Source organism: Diabrotica undecimpunctata, chromosome 4 (assembly GCF_040954645.1).
Source record: "Diabrotica undecimpunctata isolate CICGRU chromosome 4, icDiaUnde3, whole genome shotgun sequence".
Lineage (NCBI taxonomy): Eukaryota > Metazoa > Arthropoda > Insecta > Coleoptera > Chrysomelidae > Diabrotica > Diabrotica undecimpunctata.
In genome coordinates, this window is record NC_092806.1 from 3,301,059 (window position 1) to 3,328,842 (window position 27,784).

Genomic DNA, 27,784 nt, shown 5'->3' on the forward strand with positions numbered 1-27,784 from the left:
GATAAAATATAATATATTTGTGTATTTACAAATCTAAATTAACAACTATATTAATTATAAACTTGTAGGTATATCCTGACATATTATAATATAGAATAGAGTAATTTTTATTATATTATTTCCGTTTGTAAGATATATCACATGTAATCATCATCCGTCATCTCATCAAAATCGTCATAGTCTTCAATATCAGTGTCAGCAATATTCAGCTCGGCACTTTCAGTCACTGCTACGGTATCATCTCTAAATTCTTCAATACTGTCAGTAGTTTCTTGATTAATCTTTTTTATCGGGACAGATTCCGTAATTTTTGTATCTGTGGTATTATCTTTACTGCTTGTAATTGGAGGATTAGCGAAACCCTCCAAAATCTTTTTGTGGTGAATAAATTGATGCTTCTGTCTGAATCGTTTTTTCTGTAGTGCTGTTTCGAAGTCGAATTTCGGCGGCCTAAAAAAATAAACATATAAAGTTATGAATGAATTTTCTTGTGGCATCTCTAAAATATACACAGATTGATGTGATTTAATAAAAAATATGTTATACCACGATATCTATTTACTACTTATTCACTTACACTTCTCCGTTAGTATAAACTTTCTTCTGCAAATGCACAATATCGTGTCGTAAATCGGCAAGCATTAGCAAGAAGAAATCAATTGACCATTTGTCTCCTCTTGGCCCTTTTGGTCCCGGTTCACCTCTTTCACCTTTAGGTCCTTGTGGTCCTTGTGCTCCCAGTTGTCCCTTGGCACATAAATAATTATTATTTTAATGTATGTATTAAAGTACATGAAGTATGTATTGAAGTAACTTACTTGTGGCCCTCTCTTGCAAATACATTGCTGGTTATCGTCATTTCCAAATGGAGCGTATGTGTCAACTACAGAGTAAGTATAATCAAGGTGGGAGTTAATACTATTTGGAGACACTTCCGGACCTGTAATTACAAAGTAACAATTTTATTTTATCAAAATTAAAATTATCGCATAAATATAAGAATTTGCATAATGTTAACAAAAATGGCCAGTTTCTTTTGCAAATCATTGAAAATAATATAAATAATACAAAGAATCAAACATCAAACAATGAAATTTATTTTAAGATAATTAAAAAAATTCGCTCTAGAGTATGTTGTAGAAATAACCGTTTATAGATATAGTTTTCCTTCACAAAGTTAACAGACGTCAATGTTATACATATTTTTCACTAGCTCCATATAAACAAGTGGTTTTTGATAGCTTTTTTATCATCTAGCATACATATATACTCCCATCAAGCTTTGAAAAACCGTAGATTGAAACCAGTCGGTTTTATAGCGGATAATCTTTACATACTTGTTCTTTTGGGATATTTACCTTTAAACTTGGAGAAGAATATGAAGAATACTTGGAGAAACTTTTGCAAGATCTTAGAACAATACAAGAACCCACCATTGAAGAAAATTCAGGCCCCGAAATCCTATCAGAAGAAATAAGGGCAGCCGTCAGACAAATGAAAGATGGAAAGGCACCGGGACTTGATGAAATTCCTGCAGAACTGCTAAAGCTATTAGATCCAGAACAAATAAAAATAATAGATTTCTGTGGATGAGCAATCAAAACATCTCCTCAGGTCTTTCAGCCACGAGTTTTGGCGTCTTCCAACTGATCTTTTGCCCTACACTTTATCTTCGAATACGATTTTGAGTAATTCATATTTTTCACCTCTCAATACATGACCTAAGTATTGTATTTTTCTTTCTTTGATTATGCTGAATAATTCTTTTTGTTTATTCATGCTCCGAAGTACCTCACCATTGGTAACTTTTTGTATACATGGAATTCCCAGCATCCGTCTGTGTCTGTATATATACATTTCAAAGACATTTATTCTTTTTTCTGTTTTTGATTCCACTGTCCAACTTTCACAGCCATACAGCAAAACAGAGAAAACATCTGATCATTCGAATTCTGAGCTCTAGACTAAGGTCTCACCTTGTAAAAAATGTTTTCATGTTTATGAATGTTATCGTCGCTTGTTAGATTCTTGACAGGATTTCTTTTTTTGGGTTACACTGACTGTTGATCTGACTGTTGATCTGGTTGAACTGGCTGTTGGCTTATCTACATAGAAAAGTAATTGAACAGCTGGTATGTTTATAATAGACAAATTGCTGTTGTGTATAATATTTAACAGAAAAGCTAATGAAATCTTGATAGACTCCTACTAGAAGCGTGAAAGAGGTTGAGGTGTGATTTTGTATATCTACTCTGACAGGTTTGTGACTGAAAAAAAATGTATGAATTGTAAAGTAAGTCTGATATCAATCAGTTTCCTGATCAGTCCGTCGTGCAGTAAATTCTTTGAAATATATACTGAAATATATTTTGAAATCTCCTCGTATATGTATTAAATCGAAATCCCCTCATATATATATATATATATATATATATATATATATATATATATATATATATATATATATATATATATATATATATATATATATATATATATATATTAAAATAACGAAGAATGTTTTCCATGTTTCTCTGTTCCTATCGTACGAGTTAAAACCCAAATAGTATTTCGTTCTTTTTACGTCGCCGAATTTAATGTAAACCATTTTAAAGTTTGTTTATATCACGGACGCAAATTCTTTGATATTTTTCTTTGATCGAAACCGCTAAATATTCTGCGTTCAAATAAACATTCATTGAGATCGCTGAGAAGTTTTTGCCGGCAAGATAATTGCGACACTCTCGCTGGTACTCAAGAGCGGTGGGCCTCAGCGTTATGTCCAAAATTCTACGTCGAATTTAAAAGTTTTCCGATTTGTTCCTTTTCATGGAAAATGTGTAGAAGTTTAATCAGTTCAATTATAGTTACAGTTAGAGTGAAATTTGAAATGTTGCCATCGTGTTTAACTGTGCCTATTCCTGTTTTTTTTTTTGAGAAGTCAAGTTTCCAAAGTTTGTGTTCCAGTGCCCTAACTTTCTTTTGTTTGTGTTCAAAGATTTCCAATCCAGTTTACACCCCCAGAAGTGTTAGTGAATTTTTTTAGTGAAATCCAGGTAACACTTTGTGTTTTAATTTTGAAGAAACGGTAAACATTTTTTTTTAAATAATAATTGCTTTCATAACAATTTAAATGTTGATAATTAATATTGTAGATCTTATGACAGCTAGTGTTATGATTTTTGACAATGGTTTGTTGTGTTTTTTAAAAAAGATTAACCTATTTATGATAGTTTTTTGTGCCATCTGTATATTTGTAACTGTTTTTGGTGAGACACAATAAATGTTTAATTTATTTCTCTGAATCATTTTGTCTTTTTATTTTAGAAAAGTCTCCTAACCATTTTTGTATTTCTAATAATTATTTCAATAGTTACAACTAGTTGTTGTAATCGTTATAATTTCGTACCTCGAAGCGGCGTCCCTTTTAAATTGCTAGAGGTGATTCTTGTTGTTTTGTTTACCCATTTGTTCCAAGAGACTTATGTAGGTACCTCTTTGTTTCATTTTTGTTGTAGTTGCCCCAATCCAAGCCCATTACCATTCAGCTTATCCACGACCAAGCTCTCCAAACAAACCCTGTATCTTTTATTTTGCTTGCCCTATCTCCACCCCGATAACTTCTGTCCCCAATTTTCTACCCCTTATAATAATACCCTATGTCGTAGGCAAAATATAATCGTTACAGTGCTAAACTTTGAATTCATTTTTGTATATCTAAGAATGTGGCTATGGCGGTATTATTGTCTTTTATAAAATATGTGACTTGGGTATCAAGTTTGGATTCGATATTTATAAATTGGTATGATATTGTGTGCTTTGGTTAATTTAGTGCGTCTCTTCTTAACAATAGACGTTAAACGTTTTCCTAGAATGTTTATAAGAAATATAGTTGTACAGGATTTCACATCGCTACTGGTTTACGCTGTCTAGGTATTATAATTGTGTTAGCCATTGTCCAACATGTAGAAAAATAACTAGGATTTAGGCATGCATTAATCATTCTTGTCAGAATTGGGATGATATTCTTTGAAAATTGTTTCAGAAATCATCAGCTGATATCTAAAGTAGGGAAGATTTTTTTTAAAACTGGAAATATATCGTATTAAATATCTATGGTGTCTAATAGGGTTTACCTCTGTATTGTTGTCCGTATATAATTAATATAATTAAAGCACAAAAACTGCTGTTTTTCCCTAACTCTCTTTGTCTTTTGCACTATTTTTATCAACAATATCGTTGTAGTAAATGCAAAGAAGATTTTGGATTTATCGATGATATATTATTTCGGAAAAACCAGTAAAATTCACCTAAAAAATATCACCAACACAGTTTTTTCTATATGCAGTATATTGTTTGTAGCAGAAAGTGCTCGCCATCATGATTCAAATGTGCTAGAAGTGATTAAAATAATTAAAATTAAAATTACTAAAAAATAAAATTACCTGGAAAGCCACGAGGACCTGGTGGCCCAGGCGCTCCAGGAGGGCCCATTGGACCTGGTGGTCCGGAAGCAAAACTAGACAATCTAATTGCGGTACTTAGTGCAGCCACCTATAAATACATTACTTAAAAGATTAATTGGTTTAACATATTTTTGTAGATTTGTTTATTATGTTCTTATTTTGTTTTTAACCTAACATGTGACTATATTACGGTCAAGATTGGTACAAGTGTTTGGTACACTATTAGAAATAAAATGTGGAAGTCCCTATGAAGCCCATATGCGCAACAAAGTCAAAGGTTACAAATATGGAATTTTTGCGTTTTTGCCTTAACCCATTATTGCCGACCGTATTTTATATAATACGCGAGACACTGCTACATATTTCCCCATCTGCTAGTCAGAAAAAAAAGTAAACATTAGTTGTTTTCTCAATATAGGTTATCAAGTAGATATTAGAAGGTAACTCTTATTGACCAACTAAATGAACGTTTCCATCATTACCTACAGACAGTGAACGGAAGTTTCTCAGTGGACGAAGCCATGGAGCCATAATATGGACATCATTCAATGAAGCAGTTTATTCGAGGAAAGCCCATCCCTTACGGATATAAATTCTGGTGCGTTGCAACCAATAAAGGTTACCTTGTAAAATGTCATCCCAATACTGGAAGTGGAGATAATTTACAGGGTAAGTCGTTAGGAAGTTCCGTAACCTAAAAGCTGTATACAGGGATTTTACCACAAGAATTTTTTATCTATATTAATATTTTTTTACATATCTACCTTTACTGACAAGATTGAGTGATCAAAAGATACACTGTATCGGCACAATTAGAAAACACAGGATTGAAAGAGCCCCACTTAAAGAAATAAAAAACAAATTCGTGGAACTTCCCATGCTCAACATAGCGACGAACATCAGCAATAATGAAGGTATTATGGCAACTAATATTTTAACTGCATATAATATTTATTATAGGAAATTGTAACAGATGGTCCAGAAAAGGCAAAAAAATTATAGCGGTCCCTCAACCATACGTTGTGCAAATAGTCGATAAGCTAGGAGGTTTATATAGGATTCGAATTCGATCTAAAAAATGGTATTGGGCGATATTTAGATTTAGCTTCAATGGAGCAATAGTCAACATGTGGCTGCTTAACCGCAACATTGAAGAAATTTCTTTATTAAAATTTTATAGGCGAATTGTGGAGGCTCTGCTGACAGCTCCAGATATTCCAACGCCATGTGGAGTACGTCCAAAATCTACAAAACACGTTGCTGGCAAAATCCGTTTGGATAATGAGGATCATTTGGTGAACAAAATTAAAAAACAACGTAGGTACGGTAAATGTACCAAAGTGTACCAAATATCGATGCATTAAATGTAATATAGGACTTCAATCATAGCAATTTTTTGTCAAATATAACACGTTATAAAAAATTTAAAATGAATGTTTTATGAAATATTGTTTCTTTCATTGCCCTGCGTATATCATACGTCAAAAAAAAAGACAGTTATAAACAAAAAATATGTAAAGTGTCAAGTACTACCATATTTCTAAGAGAATCATTAATATTCAGCTCAGAGGGGTGCTCTTGCTCGTGGTACCAAATTCCATAAACCAGTTTTATGAAATGATCCGTTGTTTATATAATTTCACATCTCGAACAATACCACCCCGCTGATCTGAATATTAATGAGTCTCTTAAAAATGTAGTACTATAAATTTTGCACATTGCTATTAAAAACATCCTCTCTGTTCCGTTTCGCATCTATGTTTATTTTAAACTTATTTGTCACAGTAATAATATATTCATTTTTTATCCCTATTTAAACATACGCGCCACTGATTAGAGCACTTTATATTTTACCCGGTAAGAGCGTAGGCGGAAAATTTCGGGCCAATGCTTTTTAAATGCATTCATTTTTTTCGAATCCTAAGAAAACTAATAAATATTTTTGAAAAAATTAAACGCAGAATGAAAGACTACATTATTACCGAGGGCCGAAAGTCCCTTAAAATTAACAAACAGTTTCTTTTGAATGAGATATTTAAAATTAAAAATCACACCTAATTTTCTCTTCTTTTTCACACCTGTAAGTTACTAAAATAAACATTATAGAAGTTTTCAGGGACTTTCGGCCTCGGTAATAATGTAATCTTTCATTCCGCGTTTAAATTTTGACGTGACAACGTCTTAAATTAGGTTGTGGCTCGGAGTCATTTAAGAAAAAGTGTAACAGTGTTACAGTGAGTCACCGAACGAGAGAGAGGCCCGCCGGACCGGCGAATGCCTTGCGTCTCTCTCCCACTCAAACATGATCGGTCCGCTGCGCGCGGCACTAGAGAATTAGGCGCGTTGAATCGCTAAAGTTGAAAATCGTTGAAAGTATCGTCAGCTGTGTCTGTAGTGAAAATGTGGAGTGCTTAGATTCGTCATTTACAACAACTACAACAATAAAGGTAAATAATTGTACACTAATATTTCAATAATTCCAATTTTAGTAAATGATTTATAAATAACTGTACCATTTACATATACAAATTTTAATTAATTTCAAATTTATTTAGCAAAAATTTGAACCTTCGATCTGAATAAGTGTTTTGATTTTCAAATTGATTCTTTAAAATTAAAAATATTAAAATATATTTAATCAGAAGTGAACGTCACATAAGATTATCTGTACTTATTATTATTTAATATGTAGGCAAATACATGTGACCATACTTGGTAGACACAATTGGAAATAGTAATTTTTTATAACTGAAAAAAATAAATATATAAAATACTGGTAGCAAACAATAACTTCAATAATCGATATCTCCGCAACTAATTGATATATCGAAAAAATTTTCAAATAAATTTTGTAGAAAATAATAAGATCAATAATATAATATAAAATAAATAATATATAAAATAATATATAAAAATATAATATATAAAATATAAATAATATATAAAATAATAATATAATAATATATAATATATAAAATAATATATAAAAAAAGACGTTGTCACGTAAAATCTTCGCCCGTAAAACCGACTTTACAGGCAACCGATTTTTTCAAAAATATTTATTAGTTTTCTCAGGATTCGAAAAAAATGAATGCATTTAAAAAGCATTGGCCCGAAATTTTGCGCCTACGCTCTTTCGCTCTCAACACCAGACCAAGGCGGTCGCTATTTTATGTCGTCGGTTTTTTAATTACTGTAATTTAGAAAATACGTATCAGTATCAGTAGAAAAAGTGTATCAACCCTTACAGTTCTCTTCACTAGCTTTATTTTATTTTGAAGTTTTGATTTCGTTTCGATAAAAATTTAATTTTGTGCAATAATAGGTTAACAGGCATTTGCAAAAACGTACAATTCGCAAAACACAGTACGATAAGATAAGAGAGAGAATGAGAGTGCATTGTCAAAAACTACTTACTTTTTCATGTAGGAGATCTAGCTGGGTTTGGAGCCTAGTCATACTATCACAATTCGCGAAGCACATGTCCATGTAAGCTGCTTGATTCTTCGAATCTGAAGTATCTAACAGATTTTCTGGAGCACAAGTTTTATTGTCGTTGCGGAGTTTAAACCCTTCTTTACAGTCACATTTATACGTTCCCAACTGATTTACGCAGATGTGTTGGCATCCTCCGTTGTTTTCTTTACATTCGTCAATATCTGTCAAATAAAAAATGATTGAGGTATTATTACCGTCTATAATGCCAAAAATGGCACATTTTCAACATTTTTTTTTTATATCTTATCCATTAATATGGCTATTAGACTTATTATATTCTACATTAATATACAACTTTTGAAGATTACAAAAATTTTGTTTTATTTTTGCAGTGTTCGTGTATTTTAAAAATGGCGCCAAAAATTTTTCATCTAAAAATTACTGCTCCAAGGCGGAGAGTTAATCTCTGAAACAGCAAATCGAAAACAAAAAATTCAAGTAGGGGTTTTAAAAAAGAAGTGCCCTTAAGTGATAGTTTAGCAGAAGAAAATTCTTAAAAAGAAACAAAATGGTGGATATTTGAAAAAATTGTTCAAAAATTAATCTTTGTTTTTTTTCTTATTCTTCTTCTTCCTCTTTGTAAGCAATTCTGCTTCTTCATTAGCGGATTAATAACTCTATGGAAGGTAGTCACTCCATCTTTTGCGCGATCGTCCGATACTTCTTCTGTCGATTGATAACTTATCTCTTACTATCACGACACGGGTCTACTGCATTCTGCTTATGTGCTAAAAAATTGTATTACTATTTTTTTGGTCAAATTGTGGTAACCTATCATAGAGAAAACCAAAACAAATGAACTGCTTCAAGATTTATTAAAATCGACAGACTGGATCAGGATATTAAAGATTTTGAGAAAAACTACGTTTTTAAGACTGCCGGAAGTCAATCTCAAGTTTGATTGATGTGTGTGTGTGTGAAAGATATGGTACGGAATTTATATTTCTACTTTTACATCTTTAATAACATTTATTAGCAATTTTTCTATTAGCAGTTAACAAAATGTGTGATAGACTTAACCGAAGCAAATATTTCATTTCAATAAAAGTTTTAATTAATTTATTAGATTTTTCTAAATATTTGTTACATCCACAGAAAATATGGTTAAGATTTCCGTAAGAACTTATGTCACAACTGCAGGATGGTGCCAGTAGTATGCCCAGCTTAAATAAAAGCGACGGAATCGACCATAATTCGTTTTTAGGTGAAATATACATGCTGAGAAAAATTTGGAAGTTAAGTAATTGCATATGTATTGGGGTGGGAGTGGTAAAGTAGGATGTATCTGGAAAGAGTTTTGTTATAGAAATCACATAGTATGCATTTTAGGAGGATGTGATTTATTTGATGAGATTCAGTATATTTGGGAATTATAATTCTGTGTGTTTTTATTAAATATTTAAAAGGTATGGTGTACATGCATTGTTAACAACGAAACACTAAAAATAGTGTCAGCTTATGTCAGACCTAACGATTTGATATTCGATGAAGACTTGAGCCTAATCCTCGATACAGAAGAGCCCACAGTGATTATAGGAGACCTTAATGCGAGATCTCCCCTATGGTTCGACAGAGCAACCAATAACAACGGGAGACGACTTTGCGGCCATCTCGAAAACAGACCTAACACCTACGTGATCGGACCAACAGGACCGACCTGTTTTCACGGACAACTCCCAACACATCTAGACATTGCAATCCTACACAACGTGGGTCAACAACATGAGATACAATCTCTAAATGAAGGCGATTCAACGCACAATCTAATCGTCCTGACCCTGGGTGCAATAGAACTAAACTATTTGCAGCCCCACCAAAAGAAGATTACAAACTGGTCAAACTTCAGAAGGGTTTTTAGCGAAAACATCGGTAACATCCCAACAATAAACAACATCACAGAACTAGAAGACAGTGTAACTAAACTAGAAACAACCATAAACAATGCTATCGATGCCAGCTCAAAAATCGAAAACACTACCAGACAACAAGGAAGATTCGGAGATATTAGTCTCGAACTACAAAACCTAATAAAGGAAAAAAATAGAAAAAGAAGAAGAGCCTACCGTACTAGAACTCTAGAAGATAAAAGGATTGCAAATGAGCTAGACAGGGAAGTTAAAAGACAACTAAGAGAACATAGAAGCGAAAACTGGGACAACTATATCCAAGAATTAGACCCAAACAAATCCGCCTTCTGGAAACTATCGAAAATACTCCGACAGGACAAGAAACCCATACCTCCCTTACACGGAGAAAACGGGATTGTTCATACGGAGAGAGATAAAGCTGAAGTCCTAAAGGACGAACTAGAAAGAGCATGCAGAAACAACGAAAATCCCAATGAAGACATAGACTTCGAAGAAGAGGTAGAAAGAACAGCTAGAAGATTAAAGAGAAGAAAGGGTAGAATAGGAATAACTCATACATCTCCTGATGAAATTAAAGAGCTAATTAAACTCTCTAATGCCAAAAAAGCCCCAGGACCTGACAACATCACAAACAGGGCACTCAAAAACCTACCCAACAAAGCTATTGTCTACATAACGAACATAGTAAACAACATGCTCAAATTAAGATATTTCCCAGACAGATGGAAGGAGGCACATATAATAATGATCAAAAAACCAGGGAAAGATGGCACTTTTCCGCAAAATTATAGACCTATCAGCTTACTATCATCAATAAGCAAGATAGCGGAAAGAGTTATACTAAAAAGACTCAATGAAGAATCGGAAGCACTAGGCACCATACCAGAAGCTCAATTTGGATTCAGAAGCGAACATTCATGTGAACTACAAGTTCTACGTTTCACAGAATTCACAACTAAAGGATATAACGAAAAAATGTACACGGCAACAGCATTTCTGGACGTCAGTAAAGCATTTGACAGGGTCTGGCATGATGGACTCATCTATAAAATGAACACCATGGGATACAGCGAGGCGATGACATGCCTCCTTGGATCATACCTAGCCAACAGAAGGTTCAGAGTTCGGACGGGGGCAACCCTGTCCGAGGTCGGGACCCTGGAGGCAGGTGTGCCTCAGGGAGCTGCTTTGTCGCCTTACTTGTACACCATCTATACGGCCGACACGCCAAAAGAACCAGGATCCCTGTTAAGTCTTTACGCTGACGATACGACAATAGCTGTTAGCTGGAGAAATCCAAACCATGCAGCTAATCATCTGCAGAGAGCACTCAACAGATTCATAAGATGGTGCATCAAATGGAAAATAGCCATAAACCCAGATAAAACACAGGCTGTAATGTTTAGTCACAGAAAAAGTGTACCGAATCAAGAACTAACAATTGGAAACACCCCAGTACAATGTACTAATGAGGCCAAATACCTAGGAGTGTTACTCGATAAAAAGCTTACATTTACGCAGCACATAAATCAGCAAACGTATAGAGCCAAAGCGCTGAAAAGTCAGCTCTCATCGCTAATTGGCAGAAGAAGCAAGTTAAGGTTCAAAACCAAAATTAGGATGGCGAATAGCATTATCCTACCAGTCCTCTCGTATGCCTCCGCTGCGTGGGGACACACCTGTAAAACTAACAGGAAGAAAATACAAACAGCGCAAAATCAAATAATAAGAGACGCACTGAATCTGCCAAGATATGTGCCTCTGAGAAATTTATACAGAGACTCAGGACAAACGAGGATCCTACACACAATGGACAAAAAGGCATACGAACTTTTCAATGGACTAAATAACCACCCAAGTAGCATGTTGAGAGAGCTGACAAACTACAACGCAAACACCAGGACGGTACACAGAAGACCTAAACAGCAAATAGCCGGATATAGGGTCCCAAACTAATAAATGAAGAATGAGATGGTCGCAAGGACGTCTAAATAAAAGAATGCAGTCATCAGAAAACAACCACCCAAAAAAATCCTTCTCTTTTAGGACTCTGGCGAGAGGATACAGGTGCCAAGGCACTTAGTTAAGGACACTATACACCGGGGTGTGTGGAGGCCGTATACACCCTGCAATGCACACCCCAACCCACCCACACAATTTAGCATGTAAGAAATAAAAGGGTAAGAATTGTGCCGGCATTTTAAAGTCCCAACGCCAAGGAAGACCCCACAAAAAAAAAAAAAAAAAAAAAAAAAAAAAAAAAAAAAAATCGGTTGTTTTCTTTTAAATACAGTTAGTTCTTAATCAATTTCAATCTTTAAACGTTTTAACGTAAATTCACTTTAATTACCCATATAGAAGACCCTTCAGGCCTTCTATATACCGCTGATGCGGAATAGGCCCTTAAGGCGGATCGAGTGATACTGATCCTCTCGCGACACCCGAGCACTGAGGTCATGTGCGGCAAACATGGGCTCAGTGGCCGGACCCACATCGGACACCCAGCCGGCGAGGAGAACAAAATTTATTTTTGCCAAATCGGCGGCTGAGTGATCGAGCACACACTCTTTCCGAACATGAAGTCGACAGCCCAGGCTGTCGACTCCATGGACGGAACACACACGCTACTTTTTCTTTTTTTGTTTTAGGGACTCAAGTCCCGAAGTGCAGTTAGAGTAAAATCTATAGAATCAGTAAAGTAATTAGGGAGAAAAGCCTAGATGTGGCTACCCCTACAGTTAGGTGGCATAACCACAATAATTAAAAACGGGAGTTGTCTCATTACCCAAGGCAACTCTAGTAACTTTCAAGATCATAAGCCTCCTCACGTATGTCACACGATGAGGAGGGGTGGTGGAAAAACCTGGGGGTCAGATAGGTACCACTTCGACTAGCGAGGTGAGACCGGTTTGATCTTCGGACATGTGGATCCCATGCTTAGTATGGTATACACATGTTCCTAGAGGTTGGGTTGATCGCTTAGCGTGATTGTGTGTGTGTGTGTACATGCATTGTAATTTGTTACTACCAAACAAATTTTGTACTCCATTGGTCTCAGTAAATGCAATAAATGCGAGCGGGGAAGAATTTTTTAGTTCCCAATACTGGTTTGTTAAGTCTTTTTTCACAATATGACTTAATGTGTTGATCGTCTTTGACTCCCGGGCTTTTAGTTTTAACAAATATTTTTGCGATAATAACTGACGACGTAAATCCAAAGGAAATTCATTACATTCTGCTAGTATTGCATTCACTGGCGATAATATCATCCCACCGAAGCAAGTTCTAACACATTTATATTGAACTCTATCTATTTTTTTAAGGTTGGTATTACTTGAAGATCCGTATAAACAACATTCGTAGTCAATGATGGGTCGCAAATAGGCTCTATAGAACATTAAAGCTATATTAGGGGTTGCCCCCCAATTTTGATTTGTTATCTACTTAAGTAAACTAAAATCTTTCTGGTTTTTGCTTATTAGGTGTGTTATGTTATTTGCGTATTAGCCTATGAACGTATATAACTGGACCATAGTAATTTTGTGTCAAGTATGATATCCAAATATTTATATTCCTTAACTACCTTCACAGGGTAAGGTTCCCCGGTGAACGTAGTCTATGCCGGGTAAAAAACATAATAGAACACTTTTCTGTAGAGAGGGTCATACCTATTTCTTCTGTCCATGGAACCACTGTATTTATAACGTTCTCTAGAGCCCCAATGCAACCATCATAAGTATCTTGAATTAAGTATATACATGTTACGAGCAATGTCCGAAATTTGACAATCCTAGCATTGTACGGAAAATCTTGTCCACTTCTAGCATTGTACCCCTTTACTGTACAATCTCCGAAATAAACATAATCGTCGGACTTTGTATAAAAGAATTGCTGTATAATGTTCGAATTTCAATAAGTACCTAGCCATTCGTCAAAGTTTGGAGAATATGACAGATATCGATTCACAAACATCTTCCCTATATTATTATAGTATAGTGATGTACCTATCTATTGAAGCTTTAAAATGTTTCACTCACATTATTACTCTTATTGTAGAACAAATTCTTATTATTTATATTTTAGTTTGATACAGCCTTTTATCACATTGACGATTCGAAAAAGAAGAACTCTATACATAAATAGAAAATATAAAAATATCAAATAATTAACAAGAAATGTTCGATTTTTGATTTGGTGTGTCGCTTGTCAATAATAATCGATACGAATCGATGAACGTTTCGATAATCATTTTTAATTTTGATCATTTCGGACATTGTACATTTTGGGGGTACAATGCTAGAAGTGGACAATAATTTCCGTACAATGGTAGGATTGTCCAATTTCGGGCTTTGCTCGTAACATACAGATATCGTCTGCATATTGGATACATTTGATGGAATTAGAGAAAAGTGAATGAATATTGGCAGAATCTATATTAAATAATGTAGGACTAGGTACCGATCCCTGAGGCAACCCATTCTTGGACCGTGCAATACATTTCTATAGTCTTTGATTTTTTGTTTAAGTATATTTAGATTACCAGAATTATAAGGCCCTTTTATGTCAAGAAATATACAGGCAAGATACTTATTAGAAGAGAACGTTATTTGAATGTCATTAACTAAATGTGTTACTGCATCTAACGTACCCTATCCCCTCCTAAAACTATATTGAGTAGTAGGTAAGAGAGTATTGTACTCGAGATACTACTTGTTTTTATCATTTTTCAAACTTTCTAGTTATACACGATAGTAAGAATATAGGACGATAGAAAGAAGCTAAGTTTCTATCTTTGGTACAAAGCTAGGTGTTACAATATCAAAAATTTGATTTGTTAGTTCTTCAGAGAGAAAATGTTTTTTGAAAGTTATATTTTTGTTGGATATTTTTTTATGAAGCTCCAAATTTTTGATATTGGGATATTTTTATTTAATTAATCTATAAAATTCTTTCAACATAGCTGCTGCTTTTGCTTGAAAATCAATTTAGCTTTGGCTTGAATATGTTTAAATTTAATATAATTTTCAAAGTTTGTGTTGTTTTTATATAATAAGCTCCTTTTCTGTTTTTACCACAATTGTCATATATAATGGATAATATATACAAAAAAAATTGTTGAAAATCTGTCATTTTTTAGCATTCTAGACGACAATAGTACCTTAATATGATTAAGGAGCACTAAAATTGCTCCTTAATCTTCTACAAAACAAATCTTGAAATTACTTACCGACGCAAACCGGTTTTTTATTATGTTTTTGATTTTCCGGGCTAAACTTATATCCATGGAAACACGTACAAATAATTCGTTGCATATAGACTGTACATCGTTGCTCACAGAATTTTAGCGAACACGGATCTTGAGTCTTATGTAGACATCTAGAATAGATTAAATAATCATTATAGTTACTATTTATATATAATATACTCATATAAATAGTGAATAATAATTGGGCTCTAACAAACGCGCTGTATATGTATGTATATACTTTTGTCTTCCCTTTTGAGCAGTCTTCAAGCTATACAATGATGTAACAGATAATCCTATGTATAATCATGTGTCTTACAATTTTTCATATTATGTATTTTTGTAAAATATTAATATCCCTTAAAAATGCTATTATCACTTACCTGCCTGCTATATATACATAATCAGGACAACATTGTCTTCTGGTGCAATCTACCCATTTCCCTTTCTCGTTACACTTATACCTCGTGGTGATGATATTATTTGATGGACATGTTAATGTATCAGTGCTGAAAATAATACTCGACAAGTTAATAAGCACAGTCCGGCAAAAAAAATCTTTACATTGCCAAATAAATCACTAAATTTTGTAACATTTTTTTTAATATATTAAATTAATTTTAATTCCTTTTACCCATGTGGATGATACGTTGATGGTCGTGTTTACGATCAGAAATTTTTATTGGAAAACTACCGAAATATGACTGAAGAATCTACCTAAGTATTTATTTAAAGACGCTGGTCTGGCGAATCCTTAGCTAATCCTCTTTTTCATAAAAGCGGTAATTGTCGTCGAACGCCCGTTATAATTAGCCTAATCTAGTCTCCTAGATTAGGTTTTTCTAGAAAAACCTAATCTAGGAGATTTGATATTCCATCACGTTTGTAGGTAGAAGTATACCGTTATGTTCAATGTTAATTAGAACCTTATCTTCTTAGAAATAGATACAGCTGGCCTATCATTTTTGGGGGGAAGATACCCTCACCTTTTCTTGGGTAGCTTGGTAAAATTTTAGAGGAACCAAGTCACTTATCAGTGGGCATTCGTCGAGTTAAGACGCTTAGTTCACATTATCGTATCTGCTACCTTACCGTCTCTGTGCATTTTCTTTATAAGTGTGTATATACTTGTTATTTTGAGTTTCTTCATCCTATACTATATTAGATTAAATATAGTCATAAATTCAGTGTTTAATACAAGTACAGTATTAACTTCAGTGAATTAAAGCAGCAGTCATCAGGAATTACTGTAAGTGACATAATTTTAATATCTCCACCTATCTGGGCAAGTAACATGGTATAGCATCATATCATCTTCCATTATCTGGACGTATCTAACGATCATACATGTCTTCAAATGTAGTTGAGAGTAGCTACTGAATTTTGCAGTCAATTAAAGAACATTCTATATTTTTTTTGTTACGAACCAAATAATCGACTTAACCAAGTGCGGTTTTGTTAAATTTTTATGTTTTCACTTCAGTAACTTTTTTGTATTTTTTGTAAATTTAGATTTTATTAATTTTTGTTATCTTTGGTTTTTGTTATAATTTTTTATTCATTTTTTTTGCTGTAATATCTCGAGATACGCCAAAACTTTATTTGTGCATGCTTGTGTTATACTTATATCTTTGTAAAGATATTTTCTAATTATATTTCTGCCTATTTTTATATGTATACCACCATTTTATAGTTGTTTGTGTATTTTTATTACTTGTGTTGCATTCAGCAGCGTCGTAATTTTGTTGTTGTTTAATATATTGTTATTGTTTTATGTATGTATTTTATTTGTCGACTCCTAACAAAGTTCCCTGATATATTTGCTTTTTACCTTTAAATATAACTATACCTTTGACCAGTAGAAAGATCAGGCTATTTAAGTTTCGTAGGTAAGTAAGTGTAATACCTTATATATTTATTTTTTGTTTATGTAGAGTGTTGACCATATTTATTCAATAATTAACTGTGATATCTTTTCTTGGGTTTGATTTCTGAACCTAAATATCTTTCCTTATCTCTTTTCTTTTCTAAGGTTTCTTAATTTTCTCCTTAAACCCCAAAAAATTAAGTGGCGCCCTGTTCCCTATCTTATCTTATCTTTGGTAATTTTACCCATCTATCTTTTTGTTTATTTCTGTATCTTTTCCAATATCTCTTATCGTATCTTTACTTATTTCGTCCTTTGGACCCATTTCTGGTTCCAAAAGCTAGTTTCGAACCCACGACTCGCTCTCCACCAACCATCTGGCTGCCGTCCGCAGTGTCTCCATTGGTGACCTTTCTAGCACCATCCAAAAAAGGTTTCCAAGGTTACAATTTGAAGAAAAATTGCATACAGTCTCGCTACAACTATTCGCGACGGTAATTGTCTGTCGTTTACTAAACGCTTAGTTTCTTTAGTTTGTTCTGCGCATTTGTACTGTACATACAGTAGGCTTTGTGCGAGTACTCAAGTTTAAACTTCTCAGTTACCGAGTAAAGTTTGAGATATCAAATTCTAAATTGAAATAAGAAAGGGATTAAAAGAAACTCAGAAATGAAGAGAAAGTTCGTGCTTTAACGTTACTTAAGAAAGGAGACTGTAATTACCATAGCACTTGATACTGGTGTTTCAAAAGAAGCAATTTATCAATTGAAACGGTCGGCTGCGCCGTTGACTTCAGATACTGTTTCGAAAAGAAAACTTGGTTCTCGAGATCCTAAAAAAAACATCAACTAGGACTGACACCATCAACAGGTGTGCTGTAGTGTTGCACCCTTTCATAACTGCCACGGAACTCAAAAATAAATATTTTTGATAAATAATTCTGATCTCCTTCACAACTTTTCAACAAGAACGATTTGTCACCGGCTACAGAAAGATCAAGCATTACCAAGTCGACGTACTGCAAAGAAGTTCTTGCTTACAAAAGCAATGAACAAAGTATCAGCACTGGACATCTGAACAGTGAAAAAAAGTCATGTTTAATAACGAAAGTATGTTCAACTTAGTAACAGGAAGCTCCAAATTTGTTCATTGTCCACTCACCACGTCAAGGTAGGTACGATCCAAAGTTCACAGGTAAAACCGTCAAACATGGTAAAAGTACAAGGATATGTGGTGCGTTTAGTGGAAATAAAGGAAGGGCAGGGGTGTATTTCTTGTCTAAGAATGTTCTCTTCTAGAACAAAATTTATTGAACTTGATATATATATTGACTTCTTTACGCAGATGGTACATCAGCGTGAAGGCAGTGATAAAGTTCTTGAATGATCACAATACCAACGTATTGAAATGGCCAGGTAACTCGCCCGACCTTAATGCCATCGACAACGCTTGGAATATTATGAAAAATTAGGTTAAAGAGATTCGACCAAGCAGCATAAATCAGCTGGAAGACTAGTTGAGGAGGATGTCATTAAAAATAGAAGGGGAATATTTCTTGTACCTTGCTAAATCCATGCCCAAAAGAATGCAGATTGTCATCGACTACAAGGGTGATATTATGACAAAGTATTCTTTGTATTATGTGATTAACGGAATGGACCCCAGAAGGAGAAAGGCCCTATTGGATGGAGCAGAAATTGTCAGGACCTTTAGGTAGATGTATAGAATGGAAAACCGTGGACTTAACTACGGCAAAGCTATGCAAACGGTATAATAAATTTAGTAAGTTTAAGTAATTTGTAATAGACTTTAATTATTGACAAAGTGCAAAAGTTATTAGGCAATCACTAATTTTAATATTTTTTTTTACTAAAATAAAAAATTACTTTTTTGTATAAAAAATATTCTTTTAGAAGAGATAGATTTGTTAACAGCTACGTTTATATAACTGATTTTTTTATTTAATAATTCAAATAAAAAAAGTTTAAAATTCCATTCACCTTTCACCTGCAGCTATTTCATTCAGTTGATCTATGTAATACCCATCTTCTTGTAATGTTATTCCTTCCTCACTCCAACTTTTTGTTATGAACATTAAAAACAAAAATATCCTCCAAAGTGATAGATTATTTTGAAATACTAAGAAAAGGACAGTTATTTTTGATATCATCACTTGATTGGTCGTCAAGCAGTTGATTGTTTGTTGGATAATACACCTGTAACAAAAAAGGTTTAATAAAATTGTTGTTAATGTTTTAAGTATATTTCAGAATATTTTGTGATGTTTTATAGACTATCAAAAGACTTTCGACAGAATAAAATAATATAATAAACTGATGTCGATGATAAAAGAAGTTGGTATAGATGGTAAATATCTTGGAATTATTAAAAACATAAATACTATAATTAAACAGCGAGCATTAGAATATATGAGGGGTTCTTCTTCTTCTTTGAGTGTCTCTCCTATCGGAGATTGGATATCATTAGGGCGATTCTAATTTTATTTACTGCTGTTTTAAATAATTCGTTAGTGGTACAGCCAAACCACTCTCTTAAATTTCTCATCCAGGACATTCTTCTATGGCCTGGATTTCTGCGTCCATGGAGTTTTTCTTGCATTATATTTTGTAGGAATGTGTACTTTTGTCCTCTCATCAGGTGGCCTAAGTATTCACGTTTTCTCTTTTTTATATTTAGTATAACTTCTGCATCTTTATTTATTCTGAGTATTACCTCTTCTTGTGTAATTTTATCCATCCAACGTATTTTTAGTATACGGCGGTAGCACCACATCTCAAAGCTCTCAAGATTTTTAACATTCCTCTGTTTAAGAGTCCATGAATCAACACCGTAAAGCAAAGTGGATCAAAGCAATATGAGGGGTATAAAAGCAAAACCAGCAATCTCCATATTGGCTCAAATTGAGTTGTTGTTGCAAAACTCTCAATATCTTGTGCATATTTACCATCAAAAAATAGGGTTAGTAGCAAAAACAGCAATCTCCATCGGTCCGCGAATGGCAACACCGGCAATCTCCGTTTTAACCGATCACGGCGTATTATATGCTTCCGCCTTAGACAAAATTGCAACGCCTTTGAGTATTATTAAGATTTTGTTAAAAGAATTAGTACGTCTTTATTAAATTTATCGCTTAGGAGTTGAATAGTTTTGGGTACATGTGGTATTAAATTTAAAATAGACTAAAGCTAGTCCAGTTACACCAACAAAAGCTCGTAAGAGAATTCAACAAAAACGAAAATGGAAAAGGAATATTGCTAAAGAATTGCGATAAGCCAGTTTTAAACTGTTTTGGTAGGTTATCTATTTTGGTGCTACAGTAAGTAGGAAATGAATATATAAAACAAATAAATTCCATGAAAGTAGGAATAATATTTTTGCAGGCTTTTTATTATTATTTGTTTCAGGGCACAAAAAAGTGTTTTTAATCGATAAGGTTAAGACATATTTAATAAAGTTTCCTTTTAGTATAAAAATGATTAAAAATATTATAATTGACTGACTGTAATAATCTTTGCTTTATTAGATTTGCCAGTTTTTTATTTAATATTTAACTGGAAACAACCAAAAATCGCTATATTTTTTGTTTTTTACAGGTATGCACCGGTGAGACTTCCACATTTACTTAAATGTAACCTAATACGAAATCTTATCAATGTGCTATCTTAAAAATGCCACATATTGCTGATTTTCACAAAAATTAATATGCCTCACGAAATAAACAAATCCAGTATGCATTTCTTATTAGATTTTGTAAAGTTACAACTTGTAAAAGAAGACGCCCAAAAAATGACCGTCATGCCCCAGTTAAATGTTTCGTTAGAGCATAAACTGGTCTTCCAAGGCGTAATGAAAAGTTATCTTATGACGGGTCAATTACCATCGGAAAAACGAGGAGGTGACCGAATCAGCTTTAGGTTTAAAAGTAGAAAAGAGTCGGTGATGGTTTTTTTTTACATCAAATGTGTAGTAGCTCATTACACAAGAAGCGCAGCAACTATTAGGCGATATCTTTCATCTGGGTTGAAAGTAAGAAAAATGAAAAGAATATATAATAACAAGGTAACAGACAATCTTAAAGTTAAAGATTATTATTTTCGAAATATTTTTAATAAATATTTCAACTTGGGGTTTGGAGTACCACGAACGGATGTATGTTCTACTTGTTTGTCATTTGGTGAGCAATTTAAAGTTGAAACAAAAAATGGGCATAAAAAAAATCTTGCCTGTATACATGGATCAAAAATGAGTTTGATAAAGGATCCAGTGTGGTAAGTTCCGCTTTATTTCATCGACTTAATGAAACAAATTTGGAAGGCATCAAAGCTTTGAGATTGGTTTCCGATAGATCATCATCATCATCATCATTCAGCCCCATTTTCACATCCATTGTTTGGTTATAGGCCTCCTCCAAACGTATTTAGTTCTCTCTATCTCTAGCTGCTGCAATCCAGTTTGTTTCTATTCTCCTTAGGTCGTCGGTCCATCAGGTGGGTGGTCTGCCTCGACTTCGCTTGTCGGCTTTTGGTCTACACTCCAATAATCTCTTCGTCCATCTTCCGTCTTCCATTCTAGCAACATGTCCAGCCCACCTCCACTTTTGTTTATTGATTCGCAGTATAATATCGTCTACGCCAGTTCTTTGGCGTATCTCCTCATTTCTCAAATGATCTTTCAAAGTCAGGCCCAGCATTGATCTCTCCATTCGCCTTTGTGTTACCCTCAGTTTTTCGGCAGTAGCTTTCGTTAAAGTTAGGGTCTCTGCTCCGTAGGTCAAGACTGGTAAGATGCATTGGTTAAATGCCTTCCTTTTCAGGTGAATTGGGGTATTTGTTTTAAAAATGTCTCTCATCCTTCCATATGCCGCCCATCCCAACGTCATTCGTCTATTTAGCTCGCAGGTTTGGTTGTCTCTGGTTATTCTGATTTCATGACCCAAGTATGTGTATTTATCGATTAATTCTACCTTATTGTTATTCATTTGTATCTCTTCGCTGGGAACCATATTGGTCATCATGTTGGTTTTCTCGAAATTTATCTCCAGCCCAGTTTCTTGTAGTATGTAATTCAGTTCTTGGAGCATGTCTTTGATCTCTCCCAGATTATCTGACAGAAGCACGATATCGTCCTCAAAACGTAGATGGTTTAATCTTTCTCCATCGATGGATATTCCTTTCTGTTGCCATGTTAGTCTTTTAAATGCATACTCAAGAACGGTAATGAACAGCTTTGGTGACATGGTTCCTTGTCACCAGTCACCTTGCCTGACTCCCCTTTTTATCTTTATTTTATTAGTTGCTGAATGTAGACTTATGGTTGTTGTGGCATTTTCATATATATTTGTAACTATATTACAATATCTGTGATCGACCCTGCAATCTTGTAGTGCTCTTAAGATGGACGGTAATTCCACTGTATCAAAAGCCTTTTTAAAGTCTACAAATATCAATGCCAAGGGACGGTTATATTCGTTAGTTTTTTCTATCAGGGTTTTTAGGCACTGCAGGTGATCGTTTGTGCCGTAATTAGGGCGGAAACCGGCTTTTTCCCGAGGTTGGTAAAAATCCAGCTTTGTCTCTAATCTGTTCGTTATTATTCGGGTGTATAATTTATAAAGATGGTTAAGGAGACTGATTGGTCTGTATCTTTCCAGGTCTGCTATATCTCCCTTCTTGTGTAAGAGTACAGTTATTGAATTATTCCACTTTGTTGGGATATTTTGATTCCATAGGCATAGATTATTTTGATTGATTGATTCCGATGGATACGGTGGTCAAAATAATTGCATTATGGTCGCCACATGTGCTAGATGGTTTTTGGATGCCTCACAAAATTTACATTCCATTGAACTTATATACCCAGTCGCAGGTCACTCATTTCTTTCTAGCGATTGCGTTTTTGGCAGAATCGAACAAATATTTAAGAAAATAGAAGTTATTACCAGGCCAGAGCAACACAATGAGATATTCAGTCAATTTCCAAAGTAATTCGTATGGGAAAAGAATTTGAAGTTACTAATTGGAAAGAAAAAGCCTATGGGTATTAAAAGGCACTATTATCTTGATATTTTAAGTTTTCAATTATTCAACGTATTATTTTAACCAAGACTAAAAATGGATTAAACGTTTTGGTACGGAGAAAGCCGCACTATCGAAGCGATATTGGAAAATCAAAAAGTGTTTGTAAGGCTGGAAAAGATTTCAGGATGATTAATCCTGATATTATTAAATTGGGGGCTATTAAAGTTAATTAAAGTTAATAATAATTTCAAAATACTTCATGAAAAAGAAACATCTCAGCCAACGAACAACATAGATAAAAAATGGCAAAACGTAAAAATGGCGATAACAGGTCCTGTGAAGAAAATTCTGACTAAAGAAAAACCAAAAATAAAGCAAAGGTGGATGACTGATAAGATCCTTCTTCTCATGGACAATCGAAGAATAATGAAAGGAAAAAACGAACCAAGGTATAAACAAATACAGAAAGAAATCAAAATAGAAATCAGAATAGCAAAAGAAGATTTTTATAAAAGAAAATGTGAAGAAATAGAGCAATTGCAGGCAAAACATGATATTTTTAATGTACATAAAAAAGTGAAAGAACTTGCAGGTACACAAAAACGTAAGCAGCCAAATACCCTGTATAATGTCAACAAAAACATAATAACAGAACTAGAAGAACAGTTGAAGACATGGAAAAACTATATTGAAGAACTCTTTGCAGATGATAGACAACAATCTGAGCTAAGTAACATACAAGGAGACGAAGGTCCAGAAATAACGGAAGAAGAAGTAATGTACGCACTAAAAAGAATGAAAAATGGTAAAGCCCCAGGTCCAGATGAAATACCAACGGAAATCCTTAAACTAATAGAAAAAGACTCGATTCACATTTTAGTTAAACTTTTCAATAGTATTTATACGTCAGGAAAAATACCACAAGAATGGCTTTTATCACCTTTGTTACTATACCAAAAAAGATAAATGCCAAACAGTGCAGTGATTACCGTACAATCAGTCTGATGAGCCATGTACTGAAAATATTTCTGAAAATTATACACTCTAGAGTACACAGAAAACTGGAAATGGACATCAATAATACCCAGTTTGGATTCCGAAATGGACTTAAAACAAGAGAGGCGTTGTTTGCACTGAACGTTATGTCTCAAAGATGTCTTGACATAAATCAAGATGTATTCATGTGTTTCATAGATTACAACAAGGCCTTTGATAAAGTGAGGCATGATCACCTAATCAGACTCCTGACAGAAAAGAATTTAGATAAACGAGACATCCGACTAATAGCAAATATGTACTACAATCAGAAAGCAGTAGTGAGAGTAGAGAATAATACCACTGAAGAAATTGAAATAAAGCGAGGTGTGAGACAAGGGTGTATACTGTCAACAAACTTGTTTAATCTCTATTCCGAAGACGTAATGAATAGAACACTCTCTGAGCAATCCGTAGGTATTAAAATAAATGGTGTTAGATTAAACAATCTGAGATTTGCCGACGACACCGTTCTGATCGCAGAAACACTTGAAGAGCTACAGACATTGGTGAATAAGATAGCAGACTGCAGCGAAGAATATGGACTATCTTTGAACATAAAGAAAACTGAATTTATGGTAATATCGAAATCAACACAAAATGTCCAAAAAATTTATATTTACACAATGAAATTATCGATCGAGTTAGCAAATACAAATATTTAGGCACTTTTATAAATGAAGACAACGATAGCTCACCAGAAATCAAAATAAGAATAGAAAAAGCCAGATCCATATTCACTAAAATGAAGAGAGTGTTCTGCGGAAGAGATTTGAGCCTTGAAATAAAACTTCGCCTGATGAGATGTTACGTACTTTCTGTGCTGTTCTACGGAATGGAGTCATGGACGCTGAAAAAGATTGATACCAAAAAATTAGAGGCATTTGAACTGTGGATGTATCGCATGAGAATATCATGGACCGAGAGAGTCACAAATGTCGAGGTCTTGAGAAGAATGAATAAAGAAAAGGAAGTCATATTTACGATCAAAAAACGAAAACTGCAATACTTAGGACACATTACAAGAGGCAAAAGATATGAACTGCTTCGAATAATTATGCAAGGGAAAATAGCAGGAAAAAGGTCCATAGGAAGAAGACGAAACTCCTGGCTAAAGAATCTACGGGAATGGTATAGCTGTAGCAGCAACGAATTGTTTCGGTCAGCAGTTTCGAAAATACGTATAGCCCTGATGATCGCCAACCTTCGGAACGAAGATGGCACTTGAAGAAGAAGAAAGTTAACCCCTTAAACTTCGGGACGTTAATAAACCCCTAACAAAACATTTTGGAGAAGAGTGGAAAAACTTCTTGAAAAAAGAAAATCTTGAGTTTTACCATAACGCTTTAAACACGAATAATGATATGCTAAAAAACATTATTGATTCTAAAGAAACTGAAGAAGATATTGATCATATTAAAAGAGAAGCTGATGCTTGTGTTGAAATTTCAGATTTGGTTCTTTAAAACTTTTTGTTCCATAAATATTTGTTTTAAGATTTTTTCAATAAAAATTTAATTTCAAGGAAGATGTGTGTTTTTTTTTTGCATTTATATATTGTTTTTTCTGTTGCAAATTTGGCAATCTCCAAGTATTTGAAGCAAACCCAGAAATCTCCAAACGTAAATTGTTAATTACTTAAAATTTAATGAAATAATTAGATCAATTCCTGAAAAATTTGTCAAAGTGGAGATTGCTGGTTTTGCTTCTAGACCTCTTATGTGGCAAATTGACAGATGCTGTAATAATTCAACGTAGAGTACGACAAGACATATAATGTACCCTCTTCTTTTTAATATGTGCTTAGAATAAATATTTAAAAACGCCGTAAAACACGTAGAAACAAATATGAAGATGTTGTAGGCTTTCGAGATGTGGTGCTCCAGACGGATACTGTGGATCTCAAATTCTTCGCAGAATAGATCAAAAATGTGAAGTGCTTATCACGATAAAAAAGTCCGAAGTCAACATTACTAATCAATACAAGTAGTAGATGGTCTATATTATAGAAAAACTAATAATTCAAGGAAAAGACGAGGACAACAGAAGAAGCATTACAAATTAATGGTTCATACGGTATATTTTTAAATGACTTTAATACAGATTTATTATTTACTACTATAAAAATTCACTACTTTAATGATTTTCCCAATACACAATTTTCTTACCTTTAAAAATGAACGATATAAGGATTACCAATAGCTTCATTTATTAACAATTTCAGTCACTTTTCCTAACAAGACTACACAGACCGATATAGCCACACTCCGAACTAAAACAATGAACTGCTGGAGCTCTTAAAATTAAACCAGTCTCAATTAATAAGTATCTACTTCAATTAATTGTGAATGTCAGACATTTCTGTAGTTCATTTCTGGTATTGAAGTTACGTAGTTTTGTTATATCAGATGGATGTAGGATAATTGTTATGTAGACATTAAATCAATTAAGATACCGAGAAATAGGATTTGTTATTTGTTTACTTGTTTATTCAGTATTACATTGTAAAAGAGTTCAATAGTTATAATTTGTAATAGGAAAATATTGAATATTTTGTCTTTATTTCAGTTTAATTCACCGCACGATTAATTGGACAACTAACTAATTAAATTATTTGATTTTAACTAACTCGAACTACAACACCTTTAGAATAAATTAAGAATTGTTTAACAATTATTAAAGCACTTAATCACAATTGGGTTTTATTCTAGATTTAGGGGCCAAAGAACTCCCCTTTTCTTTTAAAATCCCGATTCAGAAGTAATGTAATTGACGAAAGAGAAATAACAACATTCTTCTTCTTCTTCCTTCTTGGATGTAGGCTTTAAAGCCTGTTTCTTCTTTAATATTAGCCATCTAAGTTGTTTAATTTATCGCACCATCTTTTTCTTAGTCTGCCAATACTTCTTCGTCCATTTGGTTACTTAACTCGTGCTATTCGTACTATCATATCCTCTGCCATTTTACTAGTGTATTCGTTCCACTCCTGTTTCCGTTTTGTCACCAATCCATTTATGTCTTCTCTATTGCATGCTCTTCTTATGTTTTCGCTTCTCTCCCCATCCAACAGAGTTTTCCCTGAAATTAGTCGAAGTATTTTAGCTGTTTTGGCTGATTGCGTTTCTCAAGTAATCACTTGAGAAAGGCAATTAGCTGAAACAGCTGTAGTGTTAAGATTTTATAATAAATATTGTAAAAGTTTTGAAAACAAAGTTTTCAGTGTTTTATTGTTACCTTATATTTCTCTTTTTCTTCTTTTCCTAACCATGGTATATTGTTGTTTCTGTTGTTTATTATGACTTTGCGTTTTCCTAGAGCTTCTGTTGCTGCTTCTTCAATGTTGTTTCTAATTTTCTTTCAGCTTCGCGTTTTTCGGCGTTTTTCGCGTTGTTAAGCATTTTTTTTATTTTTACTGTTTTTCACTGTTTTTTGCGTTTTTCAGCATTTTTCGTGTTTTTAGCGTTTTTCGGCGTTTTTTGCGTTTTTCGTATTTTTAGCGTTTTTCGGCGTTTTACTCGTTTTTCCACATTTTTCGTGTTTTTAGCGTTTTTCGTGTTTAGCTTATAAACAAATAACAACATAAATCATAACAACATAAATCTATTATTTAATGATAGAATAATTTAGCTATTTGTAATATAATTTTGTCCAATATTTCAAAAAATTTTGTGCCAAAATCTGCATTGTTCAACTAAACTCGTTAAAAGTTAAAGAAAACGTTATAGGCTAAAATTATGGATTCAAAGCGCATATATTCTAATTGAATA

General features: G+C 33.7%; 1 protein-coding gene across 1 annotated transcript; it reads right to left on the reverse strand.

Annotated features, from left to right (window-relative positions):
* LOC140438089 (collagen and calcium-binding EGF domain-containing protein 1-like) lies at window positions 1-26,340 on the reverse strand. The gene is made up of 9 exons (XM_072527802.1): window positions 26,186-26,340; window positions 18,945-19,160; window positions 15,461-15,586; window positions 15,060-15,208; window positions 7,884-8,125; window positions 4,446-4,554; window positions 819-940; window positions 578-747; window positions 1-450 (listed from the first exon to the last, which is right to left on the reverse strand). Exons 2-9 carry the CDS (start codon window positions 19,112-19,114, stop codon window positions 138-140), a joined length of 1,401 nt encoding a protein of 466 aa, XP_072383903.1. The 5' UTR covers window positions 19,115-19,160; window positions 26,186-26,340; the 3' UTR covers window positions 1-137.
* Window positions 26,341-27,784: the final 1,444 nt, after the last annotated feature.